At 35.2% G+C, this 18,530-nt stretch overlaps 2 protein-coding genes across 2 annotated transcripts; both read left to right on the top strand.

Annotated features, from left to right (window-relative positions):
* Nucleotides 1–206: 206 nt before the first annotated feature.
* Nucleotides 207–7,764, top strand: bdh2 (3-hydroxybutyrate dehydrogenase, type 2). The gene is made up of 10 exons (XM_073842908.1): nt 207–276; nt 703–790; nt 1,678–1,756; nt 2,823–2,919; nt 3,131–3,239; nt 4,802–4,862; nt 5,121–5,234; nt 5,327–5,385; nt 7,180–7,272; nt 7,424–7,764. The coding sequence occupies exons 2-10, from the start codon at nt 719–721 to the stop codon at nt 7,475–7,477; spliced, it is 738 nt and encodes a 245-aa protein (XP_073699009.1). The 5' UTR covers nt 207–276; nt 703–718; the 3' UTR covers nt 7,478–7,764.
* A 966-nt stretch (nt 7,765–8,730) lies between these two features.
* Nucleotides 8,731–15,998, top strand: LOC141337148 (sodium/hydrogen exchanger 9B2). The gene is made up of 10 exons (XM_073842912.1): nt 8,731–8,903; nt 10,405–10,618; nt 11,676–11,818; nt 11,985–12,112; nt 12,198–12,373; nt 13,660–13,766; nt 13,864–14,013; nt 14,210–14,318; nt 14,458–14,594; nt 15,199–15,998. Exons 1-10 carry the CDS (start codon nt 8,811–8,813, stop codon nt 15,457–15,459), a joined length of 1,518 nt encoding a protein of 505 aa, XP_073699013.1. The 5' UTR covers nt 8,731–8,810; the 3' UTR covers nt 15,460–15,998.
* The last annotated feature ends 2,532 nt before the right edge of the window (nt 15,999–18,530 follow it).

Here is an 18,530-nt window from a genome sequence, read left to right as displayed (position 1 = left end):
ATTATCACAGTAAAGCTAATATTATTATCATCATAATCAAGATAATCATACTGTTGTTGTTTTATTTTATGTTTCTATTATTATAGTTATTGTTAGTAGCCGTATTTGCTCTACAATAACTGATCACATTTGATGTTTTACGTTCATTCGTATATTTATTAAACTTTACATGACTTTTATTTTGATAGAAAGCTGAAACCAGAACTACACGGACATTGGTCCGTCACGTGTGTTTTTCTGGAACACAGAAGTTGTCAGAAAGTGCAGAAGTTGTCAGTAAGTTTCTCCACTGTTCGTCATTTTTATAAACAACCTCTGACATTTTTTCCACTGACTAGCTGTGAAGTATTAATAGCACTTGAACGTGAACTGCGTTTTTTATTTTTATGTTTACAGTCATTCATAAAACTTACTGCTGCACTGAATTACCTTTACACTCGTCACGTGACACAGTTGCAGTGCATAATAAAAATTAACGTCGCATAATGCATGATATATCTATATGCTGTGGATTAATCGTACATAGCTGCGTGTTCATCACCTACAATTACCCATCAAAAGATTATCAGGTTATTTGTTTGCTGCAGACGAGTTTTCGAACTGTTTAGTATGACTTTAAAAGTGTAAATGTTTTACCTTTCATAGCATTCAATTTAGTCAAACAAATGAGCCTTTCGTTTTACGCCTTTTCTCCACGTTTAGGTTGTTATTGAAGACAATGGGCCGTTTGGATGGGAAAGTGATAGTCCTTTCTGCAGCAGCACAAGGAATTGGAAAAGCTTCTGCTATAGTAACCATTCATTTTACATCCATTCCAAAGATTTCACTTCCTCCTTAAGGCTGAATAAGTTTTCTGCACTCAGCTGTGGCTTTGACAGCCCTGCGTGCCACTTTGATGAGTACAATAAATGGATTTACTCGGAGGGTTTACAATTGCTATGTGTTTTCCTTTTAAATAAAAGCTTGTCATGCAAGGGCTGTCAACATGACATTTTGAGGCTGTCAAGTGTAGATGCAGAATTCTTGGACATAGTGAAGGATGCTGAAACCAGCTTGAGGGTAGAATGTTTCTAGCCTTTGCAACCTATTTCCTATTTTTGCGAGGATTTCTAATATGAAAATTATATAATTAATCATTAGGGGAAAGAACAAAAATGTCTCAGATCATTTAGGCAAATTCTCTGAGTCAACAGCACGTTATCAGTAGAGCACTGGGGGTGGTTAAAACGCACACCTGCTAGGTGAATACATTTCCATATCAAGTGAATATTCAAATGGGTATTAAACGAGAGAAACTACAGATTGAGGAAATACAGTAGCCCTGAGCCAGTTGGCAGATCACATGGAGGGAACACATGCCATTGCTCGAATTGTCATCAAATGAAATCTCACCAGTGGAGTTATATTGGAAGTCTAGATCTGGCATGATTTTATATCAGCCCAGCTTGCTGTGAGCACTGACCCTGCTCGATCTGAGCTATTAAATATCTGTTATCAGGAGAAATGGATTTGATTAAACTGATTTGACGAAAATGTTGCATCTTATTGTAAAAGCTTGAACCAGTTTCAGATGTTGAGGAAGTTAACACATCTTGTGATTCTTTAGTAATTAATCATGTTAATCATGCATATTGTTGTCTGCTGACTTTACCTGCATTGTCTTCATAATTAAAACAGGCTTTCGCCAAGGAAGGTGCCCAAGTCACTGCTACAGATATCAATGGAGAGAAACTTAAAGAGCTGGATGGTATTCCAGGTAACTCATTGACTGGCTGTATATTGCCACCTAGTGGGAATATGTGAAACAAAAACTTTTATAAACATAGACATGATCATTATCTGTGATTTCCCAGGTATTTATTCAATTTTTGTAATCTCATACTTAAGATATCAACTCTGATTTTTGGAAATTTTTCCAATTTTTGACACTGGGTTAATGCAAATTTGCTCAATTTTACATAATTTAGTATGATTTACAACATATGCTGTAAAATCTTTCTGAAAGGATCCCAAGATGCTTTTTGGATGACTTTAAATTATGAAATTAAATTTCTGTCAATTTTATTTTTATATATACAATGTGATATACTATGTGAAAGCTAGCTTGTACACTAGTGCTCAACTTTTTTTTTTTTTGTTTTTTTTTTTTTTTTACAGTTTTTTAACGAAGGCTGCAGTTATTTCACCAAAAATGAAGTCATTTGTTATTACAATTCAAAATAACTATTTTCTCTTTTAAAATGTTAATTATTTCTATTATTAATGGCAAAACTGGATTTCCGCAGCCATTACTTCAGACGTCAGTGCCACATGATCCTTCAGAAATAATTCCAATGTTTTTCCAATATTTTTGTGGAAACTGTGATACAATTTCTTTCAGGATTCTTTTATGAACATTTATTTAGAACAGAAATCTTTTGTAACATAATGTCTTTACTGTCACTGTTAAGTTATGTTTGTGTTTTCAAAATCATTTTCATTTATTTATTTATTTTTATTTAATTGTTATTATCTGAACTGTCTTAAAAACTCTCAAATCCTAACTTTAGTGCTGGACATCTGGTCTGTGTGTTTTTTAATTTGCTCAAGCATTATGTTTGATCTTTGAGCATGTCTATGTAAGACTTTTCTCCAATAAGGGATTTCAAAGGCTGGTGGGCCTTTTTTAGACCCCCCCCCCCCCTTTTCATACTGCTCTGCTTTGCCACATAATCCCATTATGTTGGAAACAAATTGCTTTAGTTTAAGGGTGCTTCTCCTGCCAGGCTCTTGTATGCTCTTCTGATTCCAGGAATCTTCTTTTATTCCCTTGCCTTTTTTAGGGATCAAAACCAAAGTTGTTGATGTCACCAAGAAAGACCAAGTGGAGGCCCTGGCAAAGGACTTTGACTATGTGGATGTGCTCTTCAATGTTGCTGGGTTTGTATTTTTCTTCAAAAAGAGTAAATAATCCATTAGTTAACTTTTAAACTATATAGAGAAAAAATATTATATGTAGTTTCTAGTTGTATCCTATCCTGGCTAGAATATACCACCACCTTTCAGGAATGATACAAATATTATATTTTTGGAAAAAACTGTTCTTTTGATGTGCAAACAGTTTCTCATTCTTCTTTTTTTTTTGCCACAGATTTGTCCATCATGGCTCAATATTAGAGTGTGAGGAATCGGATTGGGACTTCACTATGAATGTGAATGTCCGTAGCATGTACCTGATGATCAAGGCCTTCCTGCCTAAGGTCGTCTTGTCCTTCCCCTCTCTAGGATTATACCAGAACACCTCATACTACCTCTTCTTTTCTCCCCCATTATCCCTGGAAAAAACCTACATATTTAAAGATTATGTTTTCATCCCCATCTCATTTGGTCTTTGGGTTAAGGGTACAAAACAGTTTGTATACACTGCCGTTCAAAAGTTTGGGATCAGTAAGACTTGTAATGTTTTTTTTTTAAAGTCTCTTATGCTCATCAAGGCTGCATTAATTTGAATAAAAATACAGAGAAAAAAAACAGTAATATTTTGAAATGGTATTACAATATAAAAAAATGATTTCTATTTGAATATACTTTAAAATATAATTTATTCCTTTGATGCAAAGCTGAATTTTCCTCAGCCATTACTGTATCCTTTAGAAATCATTCTAATATGCTGATTTATTTATTAGAATTATGTATTTTGGCAACAATTGCCAAATGTTTTTTTGGAGCCTGCAATACTTTTTTTTAGGATTCTTTGATTAATTAAAAGTTAAAAAGAACAGCATTTATTCTAAATATAAACCATTTTTTTATCACTTTTTATCAATTTAACACATCCTTGGTGAATAAAAGTATTAAATTCTTTCAAAAAAAGTCTCTTAACTTTTGAACGGTAGTGTATATTGATAGAAAATCTGTCTATTTTAAATAAATGCAGTTCTTTTTAAGTTTTTATTCATCAGAGAATCTTGGGGAAAAAAAAATATCATGGGTTCCAAAAAATTTTAGGGTTAGGGTTTTAGGGTTTCCAGCATTGATAATAAATCAGCATATTAGAATGATTTCTGAAGGATCATGTGACACTGAATACTGGAGTAATGATGCTGAAAGTTCAGCTTTGATCACAGGAATAAATTAGATTTTAATGTATATTAATTTATTTTACATTTGAATAATATTTCACAATTATTATTTTTTTTGTATTTTTGTATCAAATAAACAACAGCATAAATTTCTTTTAAAAACATTTAAAATCTTATTGATCCCAAGCTTTTAAATAGCAGTGTATATGTGCTCAAACTGTTACCCAGACATTTTTTTTGTTTATGAAATATAGACATCTGACAAATGAGTACAATATTTTTTACAATTTGAAATGGCTTTATTTATTTGATCAGTAAAAAATACAGTAAAAACAGTCATATTGTGAAATATTATTACAATTTACCATGACTGTATTGAATTCAATAATATGAATGCATTTTAAAATGTAATTTATTCCTGTGCTGCAAAGCTGAATTTTAATATGTTGATTTGGTGCTCAAGTAACATTTGAATTACTATTACTAATGTAAAAAAGAAAAAAAAAAGAAAAAAATGAATATAAGTCATTTGTAACATTATAAATGTCTTTACTGTCACTGTTGATCAATTTAATGCACCCTTGCTGAAAAAAAATATATTAATTTCTTTAAAAAAAAGAAAGAAATTTTGATCCATGATATCCACACAAATGCAATACTCCTGTCATCTGATTTCAAGCATATTACTTTAAACAGTCAGCCAGTTTAAACTGATTTTCCCTTATCCATCTCCCATTTAGATGCTGGCTCGTAAATCTGGTAATATCATCAATATGGCATCTGTGGCATCTAGTATCAAAGGTAATACTTATATTCTGTTGCAACCTATTAGCATTTTGATGCTGAATTATAAATGGTCTGCTGTAATACATCATGTTCTATATCAAGATTTGGCCCTTTGCTCTTAATTATATGTGATGATTGACATTGTTCCATGTAGCTCCTGGCATGTTATCTTCCCCCCATTATCTCCAGTTTGGCTGGTGGTGAAATTGGATAAATGCCAGGTCAGGTGAAGTTTGCCCTCTCCTAATCGCTCATCCTTAATTGCATGTCCAGGAGTTGCGAACAGATGTGTCTACAGCACGTCTAAAGCTGCTGTCATTGGACTGACCAAATCAGTGGCAGCTGATTTCCTAGAACAAGGAATCCGCTGCAATTGTGTCTGCCCTGGTATGTTATTTTATTGACTGGTTTCCTATATTAACTTAAGTCCCTGTATCATACAGAAACATCAGTCATTTAGCTTCCTTTGTCATTTACAGGAACTGTAGATACACCTTCATTACGACAGAGAATTCAGGACAGACCTGATCCAGAGCAGGTACTGCTTTCATTATCAAGACAATGTGCTATGCAACCAAGAAACACAGTAATCTGAAGCTGTTTGCATAATTTTTCATTCTCTTTCAAAATGCAAAACTCTTTTAGAACTCTCAGGAAAGTTAACTAACAGCCAACTGAAGCGCAGCCAGAGATGTTTCACTCATGAAACATGCCAGCAACTTCTTATAAACTAACTTTTGATGATGATACACTTGGGCAATTATAGAGACAAGCTCTGGCTTCTCTGAGTGAAAGTTAATGAGGCTCGAAGCTCATTTTTTACACACAGCAGAAGCAAATCCAAAATGAGAAACTTAACATAAATATACACTACTGGTTAATTGTGAAATATTACAATTTAAAACTATTTCTGTGTTTGTATATTTTAAAATGTAATTTATTCTTATAATGAAAATCTGAATTTTCCAAACCCATTACAACAATTTACATTGTCTTCACACACTATTATCAATCTATATATTTGTTTTTTTTTGCTGCTTAATATCTGTAAACACCATAATACTCTACCATTCAAAGGTTTTCAATAAGAAAAGAACTGAATACTTTTATTCAGCAAAGATGCATTAAATTGATAAAATATATAACATTTTAAAAATTCAAATTTTTACATACACTTTGCAGAATCAGCAAAATTTTACCAAAATAAGAGGGATCAGATAAAATGCATGTTACTTTTTATTTACTACTGACCTGAATAAGATATTTCACATAATGGACGTTGTTTACATATAGTTGAATTTATGAAAATGACCCTGTTCAAAAGTTTACATACACTTGACCCTTAATACTGTGTTGTTACCTGAATGATCCACAGCTGTGTTTTTTTGTTTAGTAATAGTTGTTCATGAGTCCCTTGTTTGTCCTGAACAGTTAAACTGCCTGCTGTTCTTCAGTAAAATAATTTAGGTCCCACAAATTCTTTGGTTTTTCAGCATTTTTGTGTATTTGAACCCTTTCCAACAATGACTGTATGATTTTGATATTCATCTTTTCACACTGAGGACAACTGAGGGACTCATATGCAACTATTACAGAAGGTTCAAAAGCTCACTGATGCTCCAGAAGGAAACACAATTGTGTTGCATTAAGAGCTGGGGGGTAAAAACCTTTTTAATTTGAAAAAAAAAAAAATGTACACATTTTCATTCTGTTAAAAAGTTTACACCCCTGGCTCTTAATGCATAATTTTTCCTTCTGAATCATCAGTGATCCGTCATCAGGATCTCAAAATCATACAGTCATTGGGTTTAAATACACAAAAATGCTGAAAAACCTGAAGGATTTTTCTAAACAACGGCAGGCAGTTTAACTGTTCAGGACAAATGAGGGAAACTCATGAACAACTATCACTAAAAAAACACAGCTATGGATCATTCAGAAACAACACAGTATTAAGAATCAAGCGCATGTAAACTTTTGAACGGGGCCATTTTTATAAATTCAACTATTATTATTTTTTATTAAATTGTCTTTTATAAAACATCGTACTTGTGAACCCTTTTTACACCAAAAATCCGAAATCTGTGTTCCAACAGTCAGCAGAATAAAATCAGCTTTTTGAAACCTAATGTGAATTGTCATGTATGAACATTTACAGTGCTTCAGTGAAGCTTCTGTGAAAATAATTTTCCTCGCAATAGGTGATATTTTTTACCATTAGCACCTTACTGAAAGCCCTTTAGAACAATAGATGGGTTTTTTTGACGGCATACTAAACACAGTCCAGTCTGTCATTCTCCCTGTCATAGAATTTCTGTCTTTCATCTCTCAGGCTTTTAAAGACTTTATGGCCAGACAGAAAACTGGTAGAATGTGCACTGCAGAAGAAGTGGCACATCTTTGCGTGTACTTGGCCTCAGATGAGGTGAGTCTTCATCAATTCTTATGTATATTTTTCTATATGATGTAAGAAACACCATGTAATTAGCAAAAAGTGGTGTTTCCAACAGTTCACTTAAATGAAAAATCTTTTTGGATGTTTCAAAATAATCAAAGGATTTTTTTTATTCCTGCAGTCTGCCTACGTAACAGGAACAGAAGCCATCATTGATGGAGGATGGAGACTCTGAGGATATTTTGTTAGAGTTACTAATCAACCTTTAACACACATGCAATTTGACTTCCAGAGAAGTAGTCACTGATTTTCCTTTTCTTTTAAACATTAATGCTACTATGCTGCAATCGATTAAACTGAATATGAATGAAATTGTTCTCGATGCCAAGCCAATTGCAGAACATGTCATTTAATCTTCAGCTTTATTTTTAAAGATGAATAGCTTGAAGTTTAAATAATTATAATATGCCAATGTTTTCTATTAGACAAATTTCCAATTAATAAAAAGGTTGACAATAGTAATCAATGTTTTTGCGTATCATTAAAAACAATTACTAATTTATGAGCTTTGAAAATGGTGTTTATTTTATTCATTTCCTGGCTTTTGCTCAACTATATGAGTCATTTATATATGTTAAAAATGAATCATACGGCATAAAACATCGTGGGTGTCGCATGGTTATGGCATCATGGTAAACACACAAGTCTCTTGACGACGTCTTGTGATTGGTCAGCTGCTGTTAGCTCTAGCCAATCAAACTGTACAGGAGGTGGGACTTGTCAGAAAAGGGGTTGTAGAAATAGCACAGCCTGGACAGGATTGGACCGTTTTATTAGCTATTATTACCTTTCAGCTGTCACTCACACTTCCGGATGCCTCAACCGGGTAAAAGATTAACCTTTTAAATCTATCCACTCGTTCTGGGATGAAGCGCGTATATTTTCAGTATTGTCTTGTGTAGACCTTAGCACATGTCGCTTAATCACTTGCAAAACATTGATACTTCCGCATGAGATTTGATTTGATGGTATTAAGGTTTAAAGCCACGATGGTTTGGTTTCAATGTTTCATGTCAGGTAATTGATGTATCATAACAAACATATTGATCACAGAGAAAAGGCAGTGTCTTCATCACGCAAAACAACAGCACAATCGTCACAAAAATAGATGATTATTTGAAGATGCTGTAAATAAGAACACCTGGCTGGACTAAGAACACTGTAATGTCAGTAACGTTAGTGATGTTCAGTGAGTTGTTTACTACAGTCTTATAAACAGACCATATGCCACACACTCTTCAGTCTGAAAAAGCACCATATGGCCCAGGCGTCGCGTTTAGTCCGGTCACAATCCGATTAACCTGTTGAATAAACCGGTCGGTTTCTTTTCTACTACTCGTGTTGTTTCCTCTATAAAGTTATTTGATAACAGCTCGGGCTTCATCGATAGGGACAGGCTGTAATCGCGATTTATTTGTACACAGATGTTGATTGATGGACAGGAGCCGGTCATAAGCAGTTGCAATGGCTAGAAGAGTCGAGCAAGGATAGAGCAGAACTACAGTGCCATGGAGGATGCCCAGTCCAGACCCCATTCAGCCCACTCCACATACTCACAGAGGACTGAAGATGCAGCCTCCGCCTTGGGAAATCATGCTGAAGTAGGTTATTAGTCAGAATTCCACACTTCATGCTGTTTTGTCTTTATTATATCAGTACTGGCTCTTTAAAATGGGACAGGTGGCTTTACTGAAGTTACAAAACGATCTCAAAGCTTGATGGACAATATGAAAGGTTCAACACTTTGTAATAACCCTAATTTATACAATTAACAAATATTTAATGCTTTATAGAATAGTAGTACATGTGCATTCTTTATTTTACTACAAAAATGTTTATTACGTGCAACTTCTCATTCAAACTTTTTGTTGTGCAGTCATTCACCATACTATAGACTGCTACCAGTCAATCAAAGCCATGCGTACACTGCAAAGGTGGAACAGAATCTGTATCTGACAAGGCATTTATGTTTATTCACAGTCTGTTTAATGCTGCTTATGTACATGTGTTTACACAAAACTTGTAAATTTGTACAAAAAATTTAAATCATCGATACATTGAAAAAGACTCTTAAAAAATAGGCTGCAAAACAATGAAAACAACAATACAATGTTGATTATTGCTCTTGGTGATGTAATAATGATTATTAATGTCCATTAATAAAGATTTAAAATAACTATCTATTTTAATATATTTTTTGTGATGGCAAAGCTGAATTTACAGCATCTGATACTCCAGTCTTCAGTGTCATGATCCTTAGAAAATTATTTTAATACTTTATTTGTAAATTCATTTCTTTCTTTTTTCAGAATGCTTTGTTTGTATTTATATGTTTGTTTATTTATATACACTACTAGTCAAAAGTTTTTGAACAGTAAGATTTATTATTTTTTTTATAAGTTTATTCTGCTCACCAAGCCTGCATTTATTTGATCCAAATACAACAAAAGCTGCAACATTGTTAAATATTTTTACCATTAAAAATAACTGCTTTTTATTTGAATATATTTTAAAATGTAATTTATTCCTGTGATCAAAGCTAAGTTTTTCAGCATCATTACTCTTCAGTGTCACTTGATTCTTCAGAAATCATTCTAATATGCTAATTTGCAGCTCAAGAAACATTTATAATTATTATTGTTAGTATACATTTTTAAAACAGTTGAGTTTTTTTTTCAGGATTCTTTGATGAATAGAAAGATCCAAAGTTCAGCATTTATCTGAAATAATTATACACTATACCATCCAAAAGCTTGGAGTCAGTATTATTTTTTTTTCCTTTGGGAAAGAAATGATAGAAATGAATACTTTTATTCAGCAAGAATGCTTTAAATTGATTAAAAGTGATGATAAAGACATTTAAAATGTTACAAATATTTCTATTTTAGATAAATGCTGTTCTTCTGAACTTTCTATTAATCAAACAAATCTTTCCTAATGATTTTTGGCATAAAAGAAAAATCCATAATTTTGACCCATAACATGTATTTTTGGCTAGAGCTACAAATAAACCCATTCTACCTACGACTGGTTTTGTGGTCCAGGGTCACAAATGTATATTTTGCTGCTAATATCATTGCTTGTCTCTTGACTCTCCAACAGCATCACCTTGCTGTCAGCCAGACAGTCCTGGTGGTTCCGAAACGCTCAGAGAGCCCCAATCCAAGTTTGACCGAAGAGACAATTTATGTCCCTCGACCTGTGTCTTCAGTTGATGCTTGTACTAACACAGACCCTCCGTATGAATGCTGCCCATGGCTGCGCAGACTGTGCCCGTGCCCACCCAGAGGCCTGCTGGCTACCATTATTACCAAAGGTTAGCCATGATGATAGAGATAGCATTTACAACTACCTTTCAAAAGTTAGGGGTCAGAAAGAGATTTTTGATTTTCAAAAGAAGTCTTTTATTTGATCATAAATACAGTAATATTATGATATGTTATTACAATTTAAAACAGCTGTTTATATCCTAATATTTGTTTAAATGTAATTTATTCCTGTGAACACAGTTTGTGTTTGTTCTTGTCCCCTTTGTAGTGTCCATGGCCGGAGTGCTCTTTGGGGTGGTGTGGTCTATAACAGAGAAGGAATGTCTTCCTGGCGGGAACCTCTTTGGCATTGTGACGTTGTTTATTTGTTCTGTAGCCGGGGGAAAGCTGTTTGGACGCATACGCTTCCCCAACATGCCACCTTTACCTCCACTACTTGGTATGAGCAATTTCTGTAAACAATAATGTGTTTACATTTTGAGTGCAAAAAAGTGTTCTTGTCTGTTGTGTAGTATGGTAGTGATTCATAAAGCAACACTTGCACACAGCACAGTTTTCTCTTGGTCAACATGGCGACTCATGTGACTAACTCTAACATGAGCGTAAATCTGCATGTGGAACATTTTTGATCACTATCGCCCATGAAATTTCAGTAAAATGGGAAATGTGAGCTCACCTTAAAAAAAATAAGGGTTGTGTTAAAAGGATAGTTTACTCAAAAATGAAAATTCTGTCATTGATTACTCACCCTCTTGTCTTTCCAAACCCATAAGACCTTTGTTCATCTTCAGGACACAAATTAAGATATTTTTGATGACATCCGCAAGCATAGAGAGCAATGTAACTGAAATGTTCCTAGAACCAGAAATGTTGTGTTAAAACAGAGCATCATTAAAATAGTCCATGTGACATCAGTGGTTCAATAAAGTATAATTCAGTTTTCCCCACAGCGCTAAGATAAACTGCCTGTGTTATTTCTTCATTCATTTTTCTTTTTTTCTCAGAGTGGTCAGTTTCATTGTCAGTGTGAGAACTGTAATGAATATCTATGGGGTTTCTGCTTGTGTTATTCACTTCTGTGGTTTTCTCTGCGTGTGTCCGCAGGCATGCTGCTGGCAGGGTTTATCCTCAGAAACATCCCTGTGGTGACAGATGCAGTTTACATTGATGTTAGATGGTCTGCTTCTCTGAGGAACATTGCACTGGGTGTCATTCTGGTCAAGGGTGGGCTGGAATTAGACGGCAAGGTATGAAACTCCACCGGCCCCTGTAGAGTTACACCAGAAACATTGTTTGTTGATATCCATTTTCATTTCACTGTGGCTTTTCATTTTACTAAAGATTGTGAAGTATGAAAAATTAGTTTCAGTAAATAGTTTTCTCCTAATATAAATACCTTTATGTGTGTTTCAGGCTCTGAAAAAGCTGAAAGCCGTGTGTTTGCGTTTGTCCATGATCCCTCTCACCTGCGAGGCATCCACTATGGCTGTGGTCTCCTATTTAATATTGGGTCTTCCATGGATCTGGGGTTTTATTTTAGGGTAAACCACTGATTTTGATAAGATAGGAACTTCTCTAAAATGTCTGCTGCTACTAATGTAATTGCTGCCATTTTCTGCTTGCTAGGTTTGTTCTAGGGGCCGTTTCTCCTGCTGTTGTGGTTCCATCTATGCTGCTTCTGCAAAAGGAAGGATACGGTTTGGAGCAGGGTATACCTACTCTTCTCATGGCAGCATGCAGTGTTGATGACATCATTGCCATTACGTGCTTCACCACCTGCTTGGGTATAGCTTTCGCCACAGGTATGCCAAAACATATATGAAATGTAGTGAATACATTTAGTGTATTGCTAAAAGAATGTAATAAATGAGAGATTTTGAACATGAACGGTGCCAACATGGGTGCCAAGTCAGCTGACATTTGATTCAGCACTCATTTTAATTGTGATAATAGATTATGACATTTTAGATTTTTTGTAGGATTCTTTTCTCTATGGACTTCCTTGGTGTTAGTGGTCCCGTTTTATACAGTGGCATGCAAAAGTTAAAGTGCATGTTATTTTTTTGTTTAGTACTGTCCTGAGTAAGATATTTCACATAAAATATGTTTACATAAAAGTCCACAAGACAAAAAAATAGCTGAAATTATTAAAATAACCCCCTTCAAAAGTTTGGGAACCCTTGGTATTTAATACTGTGTGTGGTTACCTGGTTGATGTATGGCTTTTTTGTTTTGTTTTGTTTGTTCTGAACAGTTAAACTGAACACCGTTCTTCAAAAAAATCCTCCAGGTCCTGCAGATTCTTCAGTTTTCCAGCATCTTTTGCAAATTTAAACTCTTTCCAGCAGTGACTGTATGATTTTGAGATCCATCAAACACAACTATTAAAAAAAGAGTGAAAACTTTTGAACAAAAAGAAAATATGATTTTTTTTACATTTAGTACTGTACTTCTTAAGCAACAGAAGATACTTGTATGTTTTCTGGAAGACAAATTAAGTACAATTTACCTTCTACAAATTCAAAAAGTCCCCCCCCCAGTTCTTAAATCAGGCTTAATGCATTGTGTTTCCTTCTGGAGCATCAGTAAATGTTTAAACCTTTTTTAATAGCTGTGTTTATGTCCCTCAGTTGTGCTCTGTGCGTAAAGATGGATCTCAAAATCATACAGTCACTGCTAGAAACGGTTCAAATATGCAAAAGATGCTGGAAAATTGAAGAATCTGCAGGACCTGGAGGATTTTTCTGAAGAATAGTGCTCAGTTTAACTGTTCAGAACAAACAAGGGACTCATGAACAGCCATCACAAAACAAAACAAAACCAGTCGTAGGTCATCCAGGTAACCACACACAGTATTAAGAACCAAGGGTTCCCAAACTTTGAATGGGGGTTATTTTAATAATTTCAGCTATTTTTTGGTCTTAAGGACTATATGTAAACAACTTATGTAAAATATCTTACTCAGGACAGTATTAAATAATAAAAAAAATGCACACTCTCTTACTTTGTTAAAACTATTCAAAGATTCTGCAAGGGGTCAAACTTTCGCATGCCACTGTATTAGTGTTTTCTCTTTCACCCGCTGCAGGCACTGTGTGGTTAAATATTCTGAGGGGACCACTGGAGGTAATAGGTGGTGCAGTCGCTGGTGTGGCCTTGGGGTACTTTCTACGTTTCTTCCCCAGCAGAGACCAGGTACGTGAACTACAACTTTATGATATATATAAATTGTTGTTGTCAGGTTAACAGGTTTGATGGTTATTGATGATTTGTCTTTTGTTCTGCCACACAGGGAAACATTGTGCTGAAGCGTTCCTTCCTAGTATTGGGGCTGGCCGTGTTTGCTTTGTTTGGCAGTAACGTGGCCGGGATTCCTGGCGCAGGAGGACTATGTACGCTAGTGCTGACGTTCGTGGCTGGACTTGGCTGGGGGAAATCTAAGGTCTAAATCTCTTCTTCCAAACACACTAAGGATGTGCGAGACTAGTTGACTAAACAGTACTGCTTAAGCTAGTTTATGTTAATTGGAATTGTTTACATATTTTTATTTGCAATTTTGTTTTGCTTCAGCACTAATAGGTCTTTCTCCCCGTTTTCTCAGATCCAGTGTATAATTTTATTGTGTCTGTGCGTTTCAGGCTCCAGTGGAAGCGGTTGTGGAAAGGTTTTGGCATGTGTTCCAACCTCTTCTCTTTGGTCTCATCGGTGCTGAGGTTATCATTACTTCTTTGGAGGTCACGACTGTTTGTGAGTGTCATACTCCTAGTTTGGCAGTTCTCTGTTATAATTTCCACAAAACTGATTTCAGCTGATTCCAAAACACCTAAAGTAAACTGGTGTTACACGTGTAATATTTTAAGTCAACTCTAATGTAATGTGTTCTCAGTTCTGGGTATAGCAGCCCTGTTCATCGCACTCACGGTACGCCTGCTTATCACTTTTGTTGTGGTACTGCGAGCTGGCTTTAACCTGAAAGAGAAAGTCTTCATCGCTCTAGCCTGGATGCCTAAAGCCACAGTACAGGTATACTTGCCAAGTCGAACAAATATAGCCTCTGTTTTATTGTGCCTTTTAGGTTTTTTCTTAGAGAAAGTGTAAGCTACATGACAAAAAAATCTAATGCACACGTGAGATTCCTTATGTACAGAAGCCTGTTTCCACTACTGAAGAAATAAAAAAAAGGTTATTGTGACTTATCACACAATTCTGAGAAATTAAGTCAGAATTATGTGATATAAACTTGCAATTCTGAGAAATTAAGTCGGAATTGTGTGATATAATCTAGCAATTCTGAGAAATTAAGTCATAATTGTGTGATATAAAGTCACAATTGTGAGTTAAGTCAGAATTGTAAAATAGAAACTTGTAATTCTGTGAACATATATCAGTCTTTTTCCCCCCTCAGAATTGGTCTTTATAACTCGCAATTGCGAGTTTACATCTCATATTTCTGAGAAAAAAGTCAGAAGTGCAAGTTTATATGACGCAATTCTGAGATGTAAACTCGCAATTTCGAGAAAAAAAAGTCAGAATTGAGAGATGAATGTCTGTTACCTTTTTTATTTTTTTATTCAGTGGCAAAAACTGGCTTCCATACTTATGAATGCTTATGTGCGATTGTTTTCAGGCTGCCATAGGCTCTACAGCTCTGGACATGGCGCGCTCCAAGAATGACCTAGAGCTGCAGAGGTACGGCATGGATGTCCTAACTGTGGCTGTGCTGTCTATTATCATCACCGCTCCTATTGGAGCACTCCTCATCAGCCTGCTCGGCCCTCGACTCCTGCAGAAACCAAAGAACCCTGAATGGGGTGAGACAATGTACAATATGCATATGTTTGCAGTAAATCTTTTTATTACAGCATTAGTCATTAGCTTAGCAACATGAACGTTAGTTGCTCTTCACATGAGAAGTGCTATTTGTGTGGCATGCGTGAAAGAGCGTAAAGTTGCTATCCAAAAACATCATTATCAGTCATTGATGGTTCATGATGGTTAGATACCACGCAAAGAGGGTTTGGTTCAGATCTAAATTGCATAGCTGTGCTATACTGAAGTAGGTTTCTGAAGTTGTCTTGCCACTAAAAATATATGGATAGCAACTAATCTGTTTTTTTTAAACATGTGACATGAGATGCACATGGAAATTTCACCACAGCTTGGTGAATTTGCATCCTGGCAGGTCACCATTTGTCCTGTTTCACTGTGTGTTTGCTTTATTGTTTGTACAATGCTGGCTATTGCACTTTGCTAATGTGGTAAAAAGCACATAAAATGCTTCAGATTCAGAGACCAGTAGATTCATATTTGTATATACTCTGTATATAAGTAGCATAAATAGATGTAAAAAGTAACTGAAATCTCTTTAACAATCACATGGTACCTTCATTCTTCATTGTGTAAAATAAATGTGTATGTTTATGTTAATTGTCACTTTCTGAATCGTAGCTGTCAGTCAAGGTGCTTTATCTGCATCGGGGACACCGGTGACGTATGAGAGTGCCCTGTGATGCTTCTGGAAACTGACATCCCGATGTCCAATGCTGCTGATGATCCTTTTTGTCTTCAAAGTGGATTTTTCAAACTCAGTATTACTGCAACCCCCTGAAGTGAGACTGCAAAAGTCGCAGATGTGTTTTTCAGATGAAGGAACCCAACTCACCCAACTTTTTTTCACCTTCCAAGGTGGATGAAAACACTTTAATCACTCGCACTATTTCTTTTACAGGTGACAAGTTACAAGTTATTTTTCTCCACTAAAAGGTGGGATTTTGAAGGATCGAACACTACAGGGATCATTGTTAGCACCATCAAGTACAAAAACTCTTTTTAATGATTTTTTTTTTTCTAACTGGCTTACATTTGTGTCGATAGTATTTCTTACGTTAAATATATAACAGACGAGTCTGCAGTGACTGCATATCAGTGTTACAAGAAGTCATGAAGTGGTCAATGCTGTCATCATGACTATGTTTGGAATGGAATACAAGCTTACTACTTACTGAGCACTGTTCAGGATTTACTGTATACAGCAGGTCAGAAATTCACTTTTTCATTAAGGGTCAGTATTGATTTCCAGGGGCATTTTTTACATTAGTAAAAGCAGTTTTTATAATCACCTTATTATAATCGCCATACTATGTTGTTTTTAATGTCAAATACTTAAATTTACCCAATTACTTTAATCAATATTTTAAATTGGTGACAATAACAGACTGTTTAAAATTGTAGCTTATCTAAAAACAGGAGCTCATAGGGATGCAATATTATGACAAAAATCATTATTGTAGATTATCGCTCTTTATATTGTAATAGTGATTACTAATATCCATATATAGAACAATATAAAAGGTTTTGTGTCATTTTGGGCATGTCACATTCTGGCTTCAAAGACAAACATTTCGGTCCATGACATGCCAAATCTAGCACAAATTATGCAAAAACTCCTGTTATAATCATGCAAGCATGCGCACTGATCAGCAGCTCCAGCGATTTCAGCGCTGACTAACCAAGGCGCCTCTGATTGGTCAATGCATTCCTAAGTTCAACAGAAATGCATTTAATTGGTTATAGACTTAATGCTGCACAAAACAGCAAGTAAAAGCAAACTGATTCAGTGTGTACGAATCTAAATGTAATTCTGCAATTTTCATTCATTTTCACATTTAATTTTGATTATGATAGCAGTAATAGTGTTTAATTGTGCAGGGGCATTTTTTGCCCCTTTGTCTTGAATTTATGGGGCATTTTTGTTCGTTTTCGTGGCATTTATTTATTTATATGCCCAGCCTGTCTAATATTGTATCATATTACATTCATGTGATCTGGATTCCAGTGTAAACTTGACCAAAACATTTTATATACTATTTTAAATATATCAAAGTCTTTAGAGAAACCGCATGTCTATTTTATTATATGATTTCAAGTATAACATGAATAAATTCTTAATAGGCTTACACTGTTAGTGACATGAACTGAAAAGACAATTACATCATTAATTGCAAATAGTTACTCTGAAGCAGCAGAAAAAATACATTGACAACATCATGTCCAATGCTGATGTATCAAAATAGTAGTTTCAAAAGCCTTTACAAGTGACTTTAAGCTGTGACATATAAAGCATTAAAATGCTTAATTAGGGGCCAAGCACCAATGGCGTGTCACCCATTGTATCCATTAGAATTCCTATTATTATTAGGGGCCAAGCACCGAAGGTGCGAAGGCACCTATTGAAACCGTTAGAATTCTTATTAGGGGCCAAGCACCGAAGGTGCGAAGGCACCTATTGAAACCGTTAGAATTCTTATTATTAGGGGCCAAGCACCGAAGGTGCGAAGGCACCTATTGTTTTCGTTAGAATTCTTATTAGGGGCCAAGCACCGAAGGTGCGAAGGCACCTATTGTATCCGTTAGAATTCTTATTATTATTATTATTCCGCCGCAAGTCTATGGCAGCCCATAGAACCGCTTGCGGGAAAGTTGTATAATTTGGCACACTGATAGAGGACCGTCCCAACATTAAACATAGCAAGTTTGGAGTCTCTAACTTAAACTCTCTAGCGCCACCATTTGTCCAAACTTTCACTTTCTTTTTGCTAATAACTTTTGAACCGTAAGCCACAAAATCAAAATTCCAATTTTCCCTGAATCCTTGGGTCATGCCGAGTCGAATGAACACCAAATTTCAAAAATCCTAAGGATTAGTTTTTTTTCTATAATTTATTGTTTGTAAAACCTACTTTTTCGAACTCGTCCTAGACGGTTTGTCTGATTTACACCAAAATTGGCTCAGATCATCTTCAGACCATGCAGGCAAAAAGTTATGGAATTCAAGTTGATTGGACAAACCGTTCTCCAATTAACGCGCTAATTAATTCTACGAAAAGCGTTCAAAAATGGAAGTGAGGCAATATCTCCGGAACGCTTTGGAATATTGAGACCAAACTTGGTGTGTGTTAT

This window comes from Garra rufa, chromosome 6, assembly GCF_049309525.1.
Source record: "Garra rufa chromosome 6, GarRuf1.0, whole genome shotgun sequence".
Taxonomy (NCBI): domain Eukaryota; kingdom Metazoa; phylum Chordata; class Actinopteri; order Cypriniformes; family Cyprinidae; genus Garra; species Garra rufa.
Note: the sequence above shows the minus strand (reverse complement) of the source record. Positions and strands in the feature narration are given on the sequence as shown.

Coding starts and splice junctions, on each gene's coding strand:
- bdh2 (XM_073842908.1), top strand. CDS start 719: ATGGGCCGTTTGGATGGGAAAGTGATAGTCCTTTCTGCAGCAGCACAA. Junction 5,235..5,326: donor CTGCAATTGTGTCTGCCCTG/GTATGTTATTTT, acceptor TGTCATTTACAG/GAACTGTAGATACACCTTCA. Junction 5,386..7,179: donor ACAGACCTGATCCAGAGCAG/GTACTGCTTTCA, acceptor TTCATCTCTCAG/GCTTTTAAAGACTTTATGGC.
- LOC141337148 (XM_073842912.1), top strand. CDS start 8,811: ATGGAGGATGCCCAGTCCAGACCCCATTCAGCCCACTCCACATACTCA. Junction 8,904..10,404: donor CCTTGGGAAATCATGCTGAA/GTAGGTTATTAG, acceptor ACTCTCCAACAG/CATCACCTTGCTGTCAGCCA. Junction 14,595..15,198: donor TGCCTAAAGCCACAGTACAG/GTATACTTGCCA, acceptor GATTGTTTTCAG/GCTGCCATAGGCTCTACAGC.